The 18,292-nt window shown below is 36.1% G+C and overlaps 4 protein-coding genes across 4 annotated transcripts; all 4 read left to right on the top strand.

Moving 5' to 3' along the window:
- Positions 1-424: 424 nt before the first annotated feature.
- Positions 425-5,572, top strand: LOC130077163 (dual specificity protein phosphatase 13-like). The gene is made up of 3 exons (XM_056242307.1): positions 425-647; positions 2,428-2,645; positions 4,884-5,572. Exons 1-3 carry the CDS (start codon positions 520-522, stop codon positions 5,093-5,095), a joined length of 558 nt encoding a protein of 185 aa, XP_056098282.1. The 5' UTR covers positions 425-519; the 3' UTR covers positions 5,096-5,572.
- Positions 5,573-9,451: 3,879 nt separating this feature from the next.
- On the top strand, positions 9,452-11,869 carry LOC130077164 (dual specificity protein phosphatase 13-like). Its single transcript, XM_056242308.1, has 3 exons — positions 9,452-9,584; positions 10,678-10,898; positions 11,466-11,869. The coding sequence occupies exons 1-3, from the start codon at positions 9,454-9,456 to the stop codon at positions 11,666-11,668; spliced, it is 555 nt and encodes a 184-aa protein (XP_056098283.1). The 5' UTR covers positions 9,452-9,453; the 3' UTR covers positions 11,669-11,869.
- Positions 11,870-12,542: 673 nt separating this feature from the next.
- On the top strand, positions 12,543-15,576 carry LOC130077161 (dual specificity phosphatase 29-like). Its single transcript, XM_056242306.1, has 4 exons — positions 12,543-12,701; positions 12,795-12,920; positions 13,897-14,114; positions 15,241-15,576. The coding sequence occupies exons 1-4, from the start codon at positions 12,664-12,666 to the stop codon at positions 15,444-15,446; spliced, it is 588 nt and encodes a 195-aa protein (XP_056098281.1). The 5' UTR covers positions 12,543-12,663; the 3' UTR covers positions 15,447-15,576.
- A 229-nt stretch (positions 15,577-15,805) lies between these two features.
- On the top strand, positions 15,806-18,083 carry LOC130077174 (dual specificity phosphatase 29-like). Its single transcript, XM_056242317.1, has 3 exons — positions 15,806-16,060; positions 16,717-16,940; positions 17,827-18,083. The coding sequence occupies exons 1-3, from the start codon at positions 15,900-15,902 to the stop codon at positions 18,081-18,083; spliced, it is 642 nt and encodes a 213-aa protein (XP_056098292.1). The 5' UTR covers positions 15,806-15,899.
- The last annotated feature ends 209 nt before the right edge of the window (positions 18,084-18,292 follow it).

Genomic DNA, 18,292 nt, shown 5'->3' on the forward strand with positions numbered 1-18,292 from the left:
TGTAATGAGTCTATATAATATATTAGTTTCACCTTTTAAGTTGAATTACTGAAATAAATGAACTTTTGCACAATATTCTAATTTTTCGGGTTTCACCTGTGTATGATTTCCAATGCACCAGTTTTTAAATCTGAATGCAAATGTGAAAAAGATTTCTGACCTTTAGTAAAAGATTATCACTGAACAATTATTTAAATTATAGACACTTTATGGTCCTTTAAATGCAGTTTTAAATGCATTTTTGGAGCTTGGCAGATGTGGTGACTATAAATTATGAACAAAAAAGGCATAAGCATCAGATAATCAGGTTATCCTGAATACCTTTGCCTGTTAGTCAATTAGCGGAGTGTGTGTACATGTGTGTGTACATGTCTCTGTGAGTAAGACTATCTGCACACTAAGGCACTAAATTGGGTAACAGCTGTTGTGGCGGATCAGTCAGAGAGCCTCGAGTCCGAAGCGCCGGATCATTATAAACACACCGTCTTTCATCTATCTGGCGGGTAATTCAGGAAAGAAATGATGGCCTGTAAATACAGCAGGAAAGAGTATCTGTCAGTCAAGGACCTGGAGAAAGTTTTGAACTCGTGTAAGTTAAACTTGCACCAAATCGATGAGGTCTGGCCAAACCTGTATATCGGGAATGTGTGAGTATAAGCTGCTTAACTCCTGAATCTCTCGAGTCTCTAGAAATCATATTAATACTGTTTTAAATGTGACTGTTTTATCAAGCTGACTTCACATGACATTGAGCTACACATTGAGATGTACGTTTATACAGTAGTGGTCAAAACTGTTGTTGTTTGTTTTTAATCCTACAAAGACCCTACAAAGTTCAATTAAACTATCAAAATATGAGGATATTTTTGTTTTAAATGTTTTTAAGGGAAGAACAAAACACTAAACTTGGTTAAGGTATTTATCTGAAAAATGATTTGGCAAAAAAGTCGAACTACAGCTACAGATTTTATTTTACTATACAAAAATAAAAATAAAAATAATAATTGCCGAAAAACAAGAAGCTGAAAGCACACATTGACTACAACATTATCAGTTGTTAATATTTTGTTCTTTTTTTTGTGTATGTGTTCATATGACAGCCTGGCTAAAAATTGTTGCACAATTTGCATTTGATCACAAATAAAACAAATCGACTCCAAGCACAACTGCACAATATGCTTACAAATTCTTTAACGCATTTTTACTTATATTTGAATAAAGAGTGAAGATGTCAATTTTCCTATAGGCCGTACATCACTTTTGGCCACTACTATATATCATTCTTCATACTTCCATGATATATACAATATCAATCTTGAACTGAACTGTTTAGGTCAACTTCAAACTACGTTCCCCAAAATATTTTTCATCCATAAACTGATGCATTTCTGAGTAATAAAGGATATTCAACCAGGTAAAATAAGGCGGGACTTAAATTTGTCCATCGGCTGTTGATTGGATGTTGAAAAATGGCTGTTTTATACTAGAATGAAGGTGAAATATGGTTGAACTCTTCCTTACATTCTTAAAAAATTAAGATTCTTTATTAATATCGATGGTTACATGAAGAACCTTTAACATCTGCGGACCCTTTTCATTCCACAAAAGGTTCTATATAAAAATCATATAAATCTATATAAGATTATAGATATTAGTATAGGATTGGAAATAAGTCTTTGGGCTTTATTGTGTCATCTCTAACTATTTATGTATTTTTAATGTATGACACAGAGTACTGTTTCATATTTTTTTAGGGCTGTCAAACGATTAATCACGATTATCCAAAATAAAAGTTTGTGTTTACATAATATATGTGTGTGTACTGTGTATAATTATTTTTAATACATAAATACTCACACATGCATGTGTATTTAAGAAATATTTGCATGTATATAGACTGAATGTAGCCTATATATAATGTATATTTCATATAAATATAAACATTTTATATATAAATAACATATTTTTCTTAAATATATACGTGTGTGCATTTATATATAAATAATTATACACAGAACACACACATATATTATGCTAACACAAACTTTTATTTTGGATGTGATTAATCGTGATTAATCGTTTGACAGCCCTAATTTTTTTATATTTAAGTGGTCAAATAAAATCAATCAATCAATCAATCAAGCCCTAATTTTTTTATATTTAAGTGGTCAAATAAAATCAATCAATCAATCAATCAATCAATCAATCAATCAATATCTATATAGTGATTCTTTAGATTATTCAAATGTTCTTCACACTAAGTAAAAATCACTGAAAGGTTCTTTGAGGAACAAAAAATGGTATTGCTGCAAAAAAAAAAACTAGTTAAGAGAGTAAAGAAAGTAAACCAGGTCAATTTCGATTTTGATTCTGCAGTTTTAAGCTTGTGTCACTTCCAATGATGCATGTATCATCTTGTCCTATCAGAGGAATAGCGCAGAACCGAAGCGCCCTGCAGAACCTCGGCATCACTCATATTCTGAACGCCGCTCACTCCAAGAGAGGAAGCATCGGGGACCAGAACTACTACGGCACGAGTGTTGTGTACTGCGGTATCCCCGCTGACGACTCTACGCACTTCGATCTGGATGTTTACTTCAAACCGGCAGCAGATTTCATTCACAAAGCTCTCAACTCTCCTGATGGTAAGGATTCACTCAAGGCCCTTGCACAGTCCGAAATTCGCTTCCAAAATTTTCGCACGTTAAAAAATAAATACGACCTCACGTTATGTCAATCATTGCATTCACTTGAGGAAAAAAACTCTGTTCACTCTGTTTTTTCTGAATTAACGAGATAATTATCTCAGAATTACGAGATAATTTTTCATGGAAAAAAAGTTTTTGCTCTGTTTTTCTGAATTAACGAGTTAATATCTCAGAATTACGAGATCTTTTTTCATGAAAAAAAAAGTTTTTGCTCTGTTTTTCTGAATTAACGAGTTAATTATCTCAAAATTACGAGATATTTTTTCATGAAAAAAAAGTTTTTGCTCTGTTTTTCTGAATTAACGAGTTAATATCTCAGAATTATGAGATAATTTTTCATGGAAAAAAGTTTTTGCTCTGTTTTTCTGAATTAACGAGTTAATATCTCAGAATTATGAGAAAATTTTTCATGGAAAAAAGTTTTTGCTCTGTTTTTCTGAATGAACGAGTTAATTATCTCAAAATTACGAGATATTTTTTCATGAAAAAAAAGTTTTTGCTCTGTTTTTCTGAATTAACGAGTTAATATCTCAGAATTATGAGATACAATTTTCTTGAAAAACATTTTTTTCACTCTGTTTTTATGAATTAAAAAACTTTTTTCCATGAAAAATTATCTCGTAATTCTGAGATAATTAACTCGTTAATTCAGAAAAACAGAGTAGATTTTTTGCTCAAGTGAATGCAATACGCTTCCGTACAATCACGCTTGCACACTGAGTCCGAAATTTTCGTATGCGTTTTTTCGTATTCATGATTCGGTGGCTCTGAATTGTCAAAACACCATTCAAACCGCTTGCTACGGATGCGAAAAAGGCAGAAAATCGAACCCAATCCGTTTTTTATGACGGGCGAAAGTTTCGGAGGCAGTGTGCAAGCGTGATTGACAACGTGAGGTCGTATTTATTTTTTAACGTGCGAAAATTTTTGAAGCGAATTTGGTGTGTTTAAAATCAACATCAAACCTAATTACTTTCTAAACACGTGTACCTGGACTTACTGTGTGTTATTAATCAGTGCATGTTATTCTGTCTTTATAATCTTTCATATATGTATGTAACTTGCTCCGCCTCTGTAAAAACTTTTGTTTTCAGGTGACGTCATGTAGGTTATACTTGTTAACCAATACACAAATATCTAGTAAGGCATTCGGCAGCTTCTGTAGCTGATGCAGCCTGTCTAAAATTGTGCTGAATACGCCAACAATATCAAATAATGATTTTTTACAAAAATGAATGGATTATGTGTACATAATGTACACATTTAGGTCAAAAATACTGATACGAAAAACACATCACCAGGTGAAAATTGGTATAAATTGCAAGTCCGGTCCTTCATTTTGGCATTGTTACTGTATGTCCTGTTCCACTTGCAATACATTACTGAAGTAAAATGGGTTGCATATGTTTTTTTTTTACGTTGAAAAGCATAACGCTTTTTCTACTCTGTTTCCTAATAAAAAGTATTAAGTTGTACTTTAAATGTGCACTTACGCTAACATTCAAAATTCAAAAAGATTTTAATAGTTTTATTCAGCAAGGATGCATTAAATTGACCAAAAGTGACAGATACTAAAGAATATATTTCAAATAATTGCTGTTCTTTTGAACTTTCTATTCATAAAAGAATCTCGAAAATAAAATGTATCACAGTTTCCACAAAAATAGGAAGCCGTTTTAAACATTGATAATAAGAAATGAGCATCAAATCATCATATTATACTGATTTCTGAAGGATCAGAGACTGGAGTAATGATGCTGAAAATTCAGCTTTGATCACAGGAATAAATTACACTTTACTGTATATTCACATAGAAAACAGCTGTTTTAACTTGTAATAATATTTCACAATATTACTGTTTTTACTGTATTTTGGATCAAATAAATGCAGGCTTGATAATCAGAAGAAACTTATTTCAAAAGCATTAATACCTCTTAAGGCTCAAGGGTTTAACCCGACTGAAGATCGTGGCGTTGGACTCTCGAGGTGCGTCTCAGCACTGGCCGGTAGAGAATATTAATAGCAGTGAGCTCAAGACTGTCAAATGAATCATTGCAATGCATTGTGGGTGTTATTTTTACCAGCAAAGAACAGGCAAGAATGAGATTCTGCTGTCATGTCTTCTATTAAAGTCATAAAGTCTGTATGTGATCAGATCTTATCTCTTCCTTACAGGAAAAGTTCTGGTGCACTGCATCATGGGAATGAGCCGGTCCTCATCACTAGTGCTGGCGTACCTGATGCTCTATCACGACATGCCTCTGCACACGGCCTTACGGCGCATCGTCCAGAAACGAGCCATTTATCCCAACAGAAACTTCCTGGCTCTGCTCCTGGATCTGGACCTGCAGAGGAAGAGGAAACACAGGAGATGTGTTCTGCTGTGAACCAACAACTACAGGACCCATCACATGATGAACGATCATAACACCACGTCCTAACCAGGCCAGAGACGTGACAAGTGATTTGTCTCTCTGCACTGAACAAGAGAGCATAAATGCTGCCGAATTAATATGCATTATACCATGGTCTGGGTGAATACTCGATTCTGATTGGCTGCAGGGTGTCCATTAAAAAGTGATAGAGGACACCTAGTGAAAGAGTTCTGGTGAAACTGACTGTTTACCGTTCGAAATTAATAAATAAATGCGCTGGCTATATCAGCTGTGAGTAACCATAGCAACAGGCAGTCAAAGTATCCGTTTACTATTTATTGTATCAAAACAAACATCTAGTTAGCCGTTATATTATATGCCTACCTGTGTGTTTTAATTATAGGTTAAAAAAAAAACGAAAGTGTAACGCCCATGGCTAGACAAGCCTAACTTACATGAAAAAAAAAAATACGTTAAATTTCTGGCTCGCAAGTTAGCTAAACTGAAGGCTTCTACGAGCGGAGCGCACTATAAATATCTCCGGTTGCTAAATAAACCGTCAGGCGTAACCAGGGAAACCAAGTTATTGTTTGTAAAAACTTTAGATTTCGATTGTAAAACTAATTAAAATATAGACTAATGTTTTAAAAGTGTGTTATTTGGCAAGTGACCATGGTATAAGCGGGTTAATGCCCTTCGAGGTGTCCATTGTCTAGGTATTAATGGACTTCGGCGGAGGCAATAACCGTTCACGCCTCGCCGTCGTCCATTATCACAATGGACAAGCCTATTGGACACCTATGGACACCTCGTCGGGCATTAACCCTTAGCTGCTACATAATGACGAGCTGGAATTTGGACCAATGAGATTTGACTGTGGGTGAAGCTACATAATACAAGAATCTAGTTAAAATGGACTATCGCAGCAGTCAAAAATTATATATATACATCCATATTTATCTTATGAAGGCTTGAACATGCACTTCATATGCAAACATGCATTTTTAGAGAGTATAAGTGTAATACAGAGAGATAGTCGGTGAAAAGTGAAATGTGCAAGGGATTAATTTAAAGGGCCGTTTAGTATATACACTCACTCTTAAACTCACGCTCAGACAAACACAACACACTACCTCTATGTACAGCGAACTCTGGACCATCACACACACACACACACACACACACACACACACACACACACACACACACACACACACACACACACACACACACACACACAACAGGACCAAAACACCACAGGATCATGCAAATGTGACATTCACTACCATTCAAATGTTTGGGGGTCAGCAATTTCAAAGTCAGCCGTTTTAATGTTTTCAGAGAAGTCCCTTCTATTTTATGGAAAAAAAAACAGTAAATATTTTTTCAGTTTAAAATAACTGTTTACTTTTTTTTAATATTTTTTTAAACTGTAATTATTCCTGTGATCAAAGCTGAATTTTCAGCATCATTACTTCAGTCTTCAGTGTCACATGATCCTTCAGAAATCAGTATAATATGATGATTTGATGCTCAGGAAACATTTATGAGATTATTATCAATGTTGAAAACAGTGGTGCTGCTTTTTTTGTGGAAACTGTGAAACATTTTTCAGGATTCTTTGATGAATAGAAATTTTAAAAGAACAGCATTTATTTGAAATCGAATCTTTTGTAACATTATAAATGTCTTTACTGTCACTTCCGAACAATTGCTGAATAAAAGTATTCTTTTTTCAAAATCAAACAAATCTTTCAGACCTCAATCTTTTCAACAATAGTGTTAATATATATGTTGCAACTGTCAAAATAACATGCACTCATTAATTGTTCACAATAAACCAACATGCATTAAAGTAAATAAAGCCAATCTTGAGTTTATGTTGACTTTCAGAACTCTTGATAATTTACTGTACATATTATTTCTATAGTTCTGTACACTTTGATTCTTTGAATACATATATTTTTGAATAATAATAATAATAATTCATCACATTTATATAGCGCTTTTCTGGACACTCAAAGCGCTTCACATAGAAGGGGGGAATCTCCTCAACCACCACCAATGTGCAGCATCCACCTGGATGATGCGACGGCAGCCATATTGCGCCAGAACGCCCACCACACACCAGCTTACTGGTGGAGAGGAGACAGAGTGATGAAGCCAATTGGTATATATATATGGGGATGATTAGGAGGCCATGATGGACAGAGGCCACTGGGCAAATTTGGCCAGGATGCCGGGGTTACACCCCTACGAATGAAATAAACAGGTTATTATGAATAGAAAGCAGCTGTGCAGCAAAGCAAATGAACTCACTTGTGTTGACTTTGAAACTCTAGATGACGAGAGCAGAGAGCGTGTGTATTTTTAACTCGCCGCTGTGGGAATGAGGTTGTCTAATTTAAGACGCTGTTACTCGGACACAGACGAGGGCGACTGCAGTGTGTGGAAATAAGCAGAATCGTCCCTCTGTATTGGTTAAAATCAGTGTGATATTACAGAGAGATGATCTTTTATGCTTTCATCCGCTCCCTGTTGCTTCTAGATCAGGAACCCTGAAGAAAGAGTGTTTAGAGCAGCCTGAATCAGATTATATATATATATAAATAGATAAAGTCATCAGCCTGAACCTCACGTCATACACACATACGTGTGCATGCACACACGCTGACGAGCGGTTCCTCAACACACTGTGAGTCTGTTTGTGCTTGAAAATGTGTTTTAGATTCATTCAAATAGATGCATTATCTTGAGTATATATGGCTAGTGGTACATATGCATTGGCTATAATGAGGTATAAGGATAAATAATATTTGATTTTCAATGTGTAAAATTGTTATTTGATCATAAACATACTTGATTGACACTTATAATGGCACTTTAACTTGATTAAATATATCTTGATTAATTACACAATATGAAGAACATGAACAAGTTAGTCAACTTTTCACCTTAAATCAAAATGACATAAGATATTAAGTCTTGTTTTCTGAAAAATGTCTCAAATTAATTAAGTTTATACTTAAGTTTAAAGAAGAAGAATATCTGCCACTGGGGTCAGAAAATAAGCTTAATTGAAAGTGAAAACGAGTTTAATGTTTCTTACCCCATTGGCAGATGTTTGTTTTTGTCTTAAAGTCACTTAATTATTTATTAAAGTCATTTATTTATTATTAGACTTTATCTTGTCAGCTTGTTTCTTACGTAAAAGTAAATCGATTTAAGAATGTTGAGATAATTTAATGAAATACAAGACAAGATGAAAATTTGGTAACACTTAATAAGGTCTCATTAGTTAACGTTAAACAATAAGCAATATATTTTTTTAAAGCATTTATTAATCTTTGTTAATGTTAGTTAATAAACATGTTAGTTCACAGTGCATTAATTAACAGATACAACATTTGATTTTAATAATGTATTAGTAAATTAGTTAACTAAGATTAATAAATGCTGTAGAAGGATTGTTCATTGTTAGTTAATGTAATTAATGTAGTTAACTAATATTAACAAATGGAACCTTATTGTAAAGTGTTACAGAACATTTTTTGCAGTATTGAAATGTTTAATATTAAAGTGATTTGTAACATTTTATTTAATTTTATTTAATTTTAAGGTGAGACAAACTAACTAATACCATAAAACATCACAGAATTCATCTAATCCATTGCTAATACGTTGTGTAATGTTTTGCACAAACAATTTTGTTAAAAATTATGGTTTTAAGTATCAAACAGACCTAAAAACTCACTAACTATAGCAGCCTTAATATCAGTTATTAATTATCAGTTAATAATTATCAGCTGTACGTCCCACACTGTCTCTAAAGTTGAATTTTCCATCGTACAGTGGTAAAATTTGATGTTTGATTACAATAATAATCTGATTCAATCCTTCAGCTTAAAATAAGTATTCAAATAAAAATGTACCTTCATGTTGTTCATGTGAGTTCCTTGTTTTCCATGGAACATAAAAGGAGTTTCGCAGAGTGTCTGAGCTGGTGTTTTCCATATAATCAAGGCGTTCAGTGAGATATCAAACTCTGAAAAGGTCAAAAACAGCATAATAAAGCATCATTAAAGTTTATTCTCTTGTATTTGTGCTTGCATATAGTCAAACGTACCATGTTGTGATCGAGATACAAGAGAATCAAAGGTGCTTGGTGTCGATGATGGCTTGTAACAATGACATTGGAGAGCTATTGTTTTCAACGAATAACTACTTAAATTGAATCTATTCCTCATATAGGACGAGAGTCATATGGACTACTGTTTTGGTGTTTGTTTTGCCTTTTTGTAGATCATTTTTGGGTTCGAACAGACCAAGAGCTGTCCAGTTCTTGCAGGACGGGTGTAAAGCGGGTCGATATGCCACGCACCGGTGGAGACGGCCGGTACGAGACGCCGGACGCCGCTGACCTCCAGAGACTTCTGTGGGTCAAACCTGGAACCAGCGGCCATCTTGATGAGGTCAGACCTGGAATATACATCGGAGACATGTAAGAATATCAGGAGCTGATTTTTGGGGTTGTGTCAGTATGAGGCAAATCTTTCACATTCAAAAGAAAGAGGGTGTTTAGTATATTCAGTCCGGGAATTAAATGAAAGATTAGACTTAATTTGGGATGATCCTTGTGCTTCCTGAAACTTGTTCACCTTTTCTAATATTTTGATTTTACCTTCCTTCATATTCATGAAGATATTCATCCCTTAGTTTAAAAACATATTGTTTTTTTTATAATATTTTGAATGCCCAGTTTTGTGAACTTGTGGACATGTAATTTTAGTGGGTAACATCATATTCACACATGAAAATGGAAGAAAAGTAAGCCTTCATTTATTTCTTCATGATTTTAAAGAATCTAAGAATTGTTCAAATACAAAAAAAAAAAAAAAAATCATCTTCTTTGTCGAAATATTTACTATTTTAATGGTGTCCTGTTTTACATATTCATTAAAGTGAGTCCATTTCATTTCAAATCTTGCTCACTCTTTGAATTTTTCTTTTAAAGGGGACCTATTTTGTCTTGATTTTTTTATGTTTTCCTGCTTGAATGTTGATTATTCTCCTCATATTCTCCGTTGTTGCGGCTCCTCTCTTCCCAGTCTGTCAGTAACGCTCTGTTTAGTTCCTGTCTCTATGAAGCCCCTCCTTCTGAAAAGCACACTGTGCTCTGATTGGCCGGCTGGAGCACAGTGTGTTGTGATTGGTCGAGCGCTTCCAGCCCCACCCCTTCCCATAACCGCCAGTTTAACACACTACTAACTAACTCAACCAGGCCCCGCCCCTTTATTCTGCGTATGAATTATTATAATGAGGAATATTGTGACGTATTCGTGACTCAAGACTACAATGGAGGCGTTTCAGGAGTTCAGAAACACTGACACTGATATAGAGAAGAACTCCCGCTGGAGGGACTTGGAAACGTTTTTCATGATCAAACATGTAAATTTTATATTAAAAAAGCATAATAGGACTCCTTAAATGTAAGTGTCCATTACGAAGTTGGCATGTTCCCTATCTTGCGTTGTAAATGTGCAATAAAAAAGGTATATAATAAGTGTCTGTGTGTGTGTGTGTATCTCATTCAGGTACGCAGCGAAGGACAAACACATGCTACAGTCCCTGAACATCACATACGTGCTGAACGCCGCTCACGGGAAGTTCAACGTTAACACAGGAGCCAGTTACTACAGAGACACTAAAATCACATATCGTGGCGTGGAGGCGTTTGATATGCCCTCATTTGACTTGAGCCCCTTCTTCTACTCTTCTGCCAAGTTCATCAAGAGTGCCATGAGCACCCCTGGAGGTGAGGAGAGGAAACACACTGATGGACATCCCAAAAAAAAAACATTAGCTAAACAAATGCAGAATTCACTGTAAAATTCAATTATATTTGACATGAAGTTTTAAGGACCATCAAGATTTTTTGCATCATGATATTACTTTCATGGGTCATTTTAAGTTGAACTATCAAGGAATTCTCATTATGCACAATGGCAATTTGCAATAACTATAAGATTTTTTTGCATAATGATATTAGTTTATGTTTACCTATTGAGCAATTCTTATGCACAATGGTGATTTCAAAAAATAATAATTTTTAATTATGGCTACATATGAGAATTTGAGGGAGGAACATGTGCTTAATACATGACGTGACAATGTCAAAATTCAACAAAATAAATCTACCTTATTTTTTTTTTCTTTATGCAAAATATTATTTAAAAAATAATGAAAAAAATATATAGAATTTTCATCTTATTTCTTTCGATTTGTGGGTGAAATGTGATCAGGACATGTTTTTGTAAAAATTCGGAATTCGTAAAAAAATTGTAGTTTGTAAACATTTCTATTGTTTGTTTGTTTTTCCTAGGTAAGGTGCTTGTGCACTGCGCAATGGGTCTGAGCCGCTCATCGTCGCTGGTTTTGGCGTATCTGATGATCCACGAGGACATGACGCTGGTGGAAGCCATTAAAGCCGTCGCACAGCACAGGAATATCTGCCCAAACTCCGGCTTCATTGAACAACTGCGAGAACTGGACAAAAAACTGCACTTCCAGAGCACTGCCCTCTAACACTGGACCAACATGCTCACGTCATGTTTACTGATCAGAAATACACTACATTAGGTACAGTAACAGAGCTATTGATGTGCATAAAGATACCCATCAGTTATGACAGAAATGCATGCTTCAGAAATTGCCTTACACACATATGATGGAATTACATGATTGATACAGGATTTAATTTCTCAATTAAAATGTCTTTTTTTTAAAGTTGTTACATGTATTTTTTTGTTGTGATCGAAATATATTCTATTCCTGCTTAATCTTCAGAGTCACTATAAAGTAATAGATTCACAGGTTAAAAACACTAGTGCTTTCCAAACAACAAATGCGAGGAAAGGGGTTGAAAAACGAAAGGGATTCATTCATGAACATCAGTCAGTCCAAAAGGAATATACTTCATCATGAAAGGTCCTAATAAGACCAGGAATGTGAGTTCATAAAAATATTTAATATATTGAAATATATGAATATGCATATTTAATATATAAAAATGTTAAAATATATAAGTCATTCTGAAATTAAACTTCTTTGTAATTTTGATTTCATGATGGCTTTAATATATTTGACCAAATACAGGTGAAACTCGAAAAATTAGAATATCGTGCAAAAGTTATGATTTTGATGATTATGTCTTATGAAAAGTCTCAGAATATTAGAATATTACATGAAATCAATAAAAAAAAGGATTTTAAATACAGAAATGTCATCCCTCTGAAAAGTATAATCATGTATATAGATATATTAGTTTCACCTTTTAATTTGAATTACTGAAATACATGAACTTTTGCGCAATATTCGAATTTTTCGAGTTTCACCTGTATACGTTATTAAAAGAACAAATTTAATATGTAAACCATCTACCTACATCTCGAAGATTCTCAGCTGTCTGTCTGTTTGTGTCTCTCATCTATATTTACCACTTTGACGCGCAAAGAAGCCAAAATAGAGACACGTATCACTTACTGCATCACACAAACTCACACACACGCGGCTCTACGTAGATGACGGAGCTGGCAGAAGAACCGAGGAGAAACACAACGTGAGTTCAGTAACAACAGAAAGGCAAAAACACTTTAATACAATGCATTGACGTGTATGTATTTATCATACATCAAGCTCTTTTATTTCAAAGTATGAGCACACAGGATGTTGGATACGAGACTCCGCCCATCTGTGACCTTTTGACCCTTCTGCTAAAGAACCGACGACCCAGCGGCGCTTTTAATGAAGTCTGGCCTAACATCTACATCAGTGATGCGTACGTATTATACCATAAGACTCGAACGAGACACTTTGAATCTTTTGAGGTGCGCTAAATGATCTTTCATCTTTCATTATGGCAGTCGGTTCACTTCCACAAATCTAGTTGTCTAATAAACCTGGCACTGTATGTTATGAATATTGTTAGCTCTTTGAAAAATTGCTTTTGTTCCTTTTCGGTTAAAAGCGTCTGCTAAATGCATAAATGTAAATAATGTTTTCCACTTTGACAAGAAAAGAAATGACCAGTATTTTTGACATGCAGTACAAAACCTTTTAAATGACACGGGAATATCAGTGGGAATAAAATAATAAAAATATATTCTAAGAACGTTTTGCTAACGTTATTTTTGAATGTTTTCAGAACGTTCCAACCATTTAAAAAAAAAATATTTTAACATTCCATTTGAACTTTTAACAGAACATTCCATTTTACTTTTGCGAACATTACTTTTGAATTTTCTCGGAATGTTCAGAAAAAAAGTAGCAACATTTAAAAAACGTTACACAAATGTCAAACTAAACCGTTTCAGAATAAACACATTCCATGAATAATGTATAAAAAATGTTGTTGTGCTAAAGACCAGATAAATGTGAACAATCATTCTAGTTACGTTACTGGAAGAATGTTTGTTCATTACTTTTATTCAACATTCTGAGATTCTCTGTTGATAACAGTAATCCATATGACTCGTGGACTATATAAGTCTTCTGAAGTATTTCAAACATGATAACTTGGGGTAAAGAACAGATTTAGCCATTGTTTACCGTTGTTTTTTATCTTTGCAATAGTGCAAAAATGTCATTCATGCTTGTATTCAGTTCAGAAATGTCTCCTTTAAATGTATAGCGCCAGGTTTGACATGATTGATCACTAATGCAATTAGTTCTCATGCATCACATGACCGATATTGTTGTGTCAAGCTTGATTTGAGAGCTACTGCAGAAAATTAACTCTTGAGTGATTCTCTCAGTCCAACAGCAAGAGACAAGACCCTTCTACACCGTCTAGGAATCAGTCACGTCGTCAACGCTGCACACGGACCCGCTCACATCGACACTGGAGCTGATTTCTACTCGGACGCAAGAGTAGAGTATCATGGCGTTGAGGCACCAGACAACAGAGACTTCGACATCACACCGTTTTTCTACCCCACAGCCGGCTTCATTCATAAAGCTCTGTCCCAGCAAAGTAAGACATCGTGCACTTTCATACTTAGAGTTTGCATTGTGTACACACACACATCATGCTTCTGTGATATTTAATAATGTGTTGGGAGATATAATGCATTTAGTTTCCTGATAATTTACTCGTTCATGTTTTTCTTTCTTCAGTCGAAAAGAAATTAATGTTTTTGAGGAAACCATTCCAGGATTTTTCTCCATATAGTGACTTCAATGGGGTCCAACGGTTTGAAGGTCCAAGTTGCAGTTTCAAAGTCTCGACACGATCCCAGCTGAGGAATAAGGGTCTTATCTAACGAAAGCATATAAACATTTATATACTTTTTAACCCCAAATGCTCGTCTTGCATGTCCACGACTTCATGCATTACGTAATCACATTGGAATTTGGGTCAGGCGATCACATGACGTAAGGCAGAAAATGTAGGGTAGGGCGAAAAACTATTTTTCTCCTCCAACTTCAAAATCGTCCGACATCGTTGTTTTACCTTTTATTTTTTACATTTTTTTAAATGGCATTTGACTTAGTCTTTGCACATTCGCTTTGTAAACACAAGGTCTGTACTTCTGCCAACGTCACGCGTGACCTTTCAACGTGATTACGCATCGCAGAGCTAGTGCAAGACAAGCATTTGTGGTTAAAAAGTGTATCATTTATTTATTTATTTTTTAGAAAATGGCCGCTGGTTTGGCTAAATAAGCCCTTATTCCTTGGCTGGGATGGTGTAGAGCCTTTGAAGCTGCATTGAAACGGCAATATGGACCTTCAAACCGTTGGACCCCATTGAAGTCACTATATGGAGAAAAATCCTGGAATGTTTTCCTCAAAAACCTTCATTTCTTTTCGACTGAAGAAAGAAAGACATCTTGGATGACGTGAGGGCGAGTAAATTATCAGGAAATTTTAATTCTGAAGTGAACTAATCCTTTAAACTGACTATTTACTTTCCGAAATACACATTCCAGGTCGTGTTGGGAATGATTCATCATCAGTGACTTCGAATACAGTGCTTTAGTAAAATGGCTTGCATGCGAATAGTGTTTCACGTTCGTGACTCCACGGTCGTCTTTGAGATTTGTTTGAAATAAGTTTAACATGCATGATGAGTGATGGTGGTTTTATTTGTTTTACAGGAGAGGGGAAGGTCTTGGTTCATTGCGCCAGAGGAGTGAGTCGTTCAGCGACGTTAGTGTTGGCGTATCTGATGATATACGAAAAACTCACCATCGCAGAAGCCATTGATACGGTTTGCTCCCACCGGAACATTCTTCCCAACGCTGGATTCCTTCAACAGCTCCGTCAGCTGGACTCAAACCTCAGAGGAGAGATGGGATATTAGTATAAACTAACAGGCAACTGTGTTCACTAATTTAACAAATTGTAAATAAATCATAGAATTGGAGTTTACAATATAATGTAGAACAAGTGAACAGGAAAATGATGGTTTAAGGAAAATAATCCTAAATCATGATGCTTAGGTTCAGTTTTTAATTTGGGTTCAATGTGTGGTGTTCAGTTGATGCCATGCAGTCTTGTATCGGGTGAATAACACACACACTCACTCGCTCACACAACCACACACACACACAGACTCAAACACGTGTGTTTTGGGGCTCAGCCCTCTCTAGTGAGAGAAAGAGGGAACAGACCTCTAAAAATAACCCCGAAATCAACACACACCTCCGGCCTGTAGTTAGGCCAAAGCAGTCGACTCAACTCAGCACCTCTCAAACCAATCTGAACACAAAAATACATGTATTTTATGCTGTTTTAATCGAATGCGCGATTGAAAATGACCTCACGGAGGAAGTTTGGTGTGAAGTCGGAGGCGAGTGAAGTGAAAGAGGAATATGTGACACCAAACGGATACGAGCTGGAGAAACACCTCACGCACGGCAGCGTCGCTTACACACACGTCAATGAGGTCTGGCCCAACGTCTACATCGGGAACGAGTGAGTCGTCTCATTTGACTAACTAACCCTATTGTGATGATGCTAATAATGCAGGATCAACATTTACCCACTTAAGTCTAGTGACGTACTAAAAACACTGACCCAAAAACTATGATACCGTAACTATTTTAGCTTAGCTAGTTCATTAACGGCTGTTAACGGTCGTTAGTTCTGTTGTGTTTAGGCGCGCGTTTAAAGGGATAGTTCCCCCAAAAATTAAACTTGTCATAATTTACTCCCACTCAAGTTGTTCCAAACTTGTTTGAGTTTCTTTCTTCTGCTGAACACAAAATAAGATATTTTGAAGAATAGGTAACCAAACAGTTGATGGGCCCCATTGACTTTCATAACAGTTTAGAACAATTTGAGGTTTAGAACAACATACTGGCCAGTAGATGTCACTTTGTAAAGAAACACTACTACACATGCGCATGACATCGTTTTCACAAATTCCATGTTTAGCCTACATGTGGTATCGTTTTCAAAAACTTGCACTTTGAAGCCAGTTTTCAAAAGTTTGTGTTTTCAGACTCCCAAAACCCCTTTGTCGGGTAAATCGACGGCCAAAAAAACGCATTAAATGCTTTCCATTTTTTTGTTGAAAACAGTGTCTTGTAAACGGTCCCTAGACTCTAAGCTGTTGTGTTTCTTTGAAGAGAGACAGCAAAAGACCGATACAAGCTGAAGACGATGGGCATCACGCATATCCTGAACGCTGCGGAGGGCGAGTGGAACAATGTGGACACGGGCGCTGAATACTATAGAGACATGGACGTGCATTACTACGGGATCACAGCGGAGGACGTTCCCACATTCAACCTCAGCCAGTACTTCTATTCTGCTGCTGAACACATCCACCAGACCCTCACGAACCCACAGAGTGAGTTATTTTAGTATCACTGAGATACTATTAAACTTAGGCCTACTTCACCTGAGCTTAAAGTGGTCCTATTATGCCCTTTAACAAAGTCTTGATTTTGTTTTTAGGGTGTACTAGAATATATATTAAAAAAACACTATTTTTCACATATTTTACATTATTGACTGGTAGAACGTGTAGTTTTCGATGAAGCCCCTCCTTCCGAAATATGCTGTGATTGGTTTGGCCGCGCTCATCGCGTGTTCGGGAAATGTCCCACCCCTTCATAACCTCGAGCTCTACTGAGATGTAAATATTAACGATGGCGTCAATTTCAAACCATTTTGAGGCTGATTCAGACCCTGACAGTGTTAACGAACAAGAGGATTGCGCTGGCTGAACGGATTTCAAGCACATAACTCTGCAAGCACGGATTTTACAGGACGTCAGCCTTAGGACAAACTCTTTCCAGGGTTAAAAAACAAAGACAACTCTTCCTCTTCTCTAAAGCAGCCCAACATGGTTTCACCATGTTTATGTAAATTTTAGGGTTAGTGATGTCACCACCCCGGGAAGAAGCTTGTTGTAGTCCCTACCAGCCGTTGGTTGTAGTCCTTATAAATCGATTTCTGTAAAAGAATATATCTCCATTTGCATTGAACTTTGAGCGTCGGAACTTCGCAGATGTTGTTTATGCTCAAAAAGCAACATTACACACTAACTAAAGTTAGAAAAGTGAAATCATAATCAAGGACCCCCTTTAAAAGCATCCCAGGATGCACCTCATGAAGTTGGTTAATGAATGTCCAGAGTGAGCAGACCTGGAATCTAGACCAAAAAAAGCATAAGGATGAAACTTGACTGCTATTGCAATAATGAGGTTTAGACATCTTGTTTATTTCTCCAGATAAGCTTCTAGTTCACTGTGTGATGGGCCGCAGTCGCTCGGCCACACTCTTCCTGGCCTTCCTGATGATCTACGAGAACATGACGGTTGTAGACGCCATCGACCACGTCAAACGACGGCGACACATCATCCCAAACTGGGGCTTCCTGAAGCAGCTGAGAGAGCTGGATGAGCAACTGCTGGAGCAGAGAAGAGCTCAAAACACACAACCACTGACACTGAAACACGATGACCAACAACATTTATGCAGTGAATAGTGTTAAGTTTGAGGTAGGTTTAGGGTTAGTCGGTTTCTCCGAAAATGAAGCATATTAAATCAGACCTGTCTGAGGCGATTGACATGTGAATGCTAACAGAAAGCTTTCTTCGGGTTTTAGAGAACTTCCTATCGAACTACGGGAATATAAGCACACACACACACACACACACACACACACTCACTAAAGCACAGGGACACACTAATGCA

Source organism: Rhinichthys klamathensis, unplaced genomic scaffold, assembly GCF_029890125.1.
Source record: "Rhinichthys klamathensis goyatoka isolate OS25496 unplaced genomic scaffold, OSU_Roscu_1.1 h1tg000721l_1, whole genome shotgun sequence".
NCBI classification, from domain to species: Eukaryota; Metazoa; Chordata; class Actinopteri; order Cypriniformes; family Leuciscidae; genus Rhinichthys; species Rhinichthys klamathensis.

Coding starts and splice junctions, on each gene's coding strand:
- LOC130077161 (XM_056242306.1), top strand. CDS start 12,664: ATGACGGAGCTGGCAGAAGAACCGAGGAGAAACACAAC. Junction 12,921..13,896: donor AACATCTACATCAGTGATGC/GTACGTATTATA, acceptor TGATTCTCTCAG/TCCAACAGCAAGAGACAAGA. Junction 14,115..15,240: donor TAAAGCTCTGTCCCAGCAAA/GTAAGACATCGT, acceptor TTTGTTTTACAG/GAGAGGGGAAGGTCTTGGTT.
- LOC130077174 (XM_056242317.1), top strand. CDS start 15,900: ATGACCTCACGGAGGAAGTTTGGTGTGAAGTCGGAGGCGAGTGAAGTG. Junction 16,061..16,716: donor AACGTCTACATCGGGAACGA/GTGAGTCGTCTC, acceptor GTTTCTTTGAAG/AGAGACAGCAAAAGACCGAT. Junction 16,941..17,826: donor GACCCTCACGAACCCACAGA/GTGAGTTATTTT, acceptor TTATTTCTCCAG/ATAAGCTTCTAGTTCACTGT.
- LOC130077163 (XM_056242307.1), top strand. CDS start 520: ATGATGGCCTGTAAATACAGCAGGAAAGAGTATCTGTCAGTCAAGGAC. Junction 648..2,427: donor AACCTGTATATCGGGAATGT/GTGAGTATAAGC, acceptor TTGTCCTATCAG/AGGAATAGCGCAGAACCGAA. Junction 2,646..4,883: donor AGCTCTCAACTCTCCTGATG/GTAAGGATTCAC, acceptor TCTTCCTTACAG/GAAAAGTTCTGGTGCACTGC.
- LOC130077164 (XM_056242308.1), top strand. CDS start 9,454: ATGCCACGCACCGGTGGAGACGGCCGGTACGAGACGCCGGACGCCGCT. Junction 9,585..10,677: donor GGAATATACATCGGAGACAT/GTAAGAATATCA, acceptor TATCTCATTCAG/GTACGCAGCGAAGGACAAAC. Junction 10,899..11,465: donor TGCCATGAGCACCCCTGGAG/GTGAGGAGAGGA, acceptor TGTTTTTCCTAG/GTAAGGTGCTTGTGCACTGC.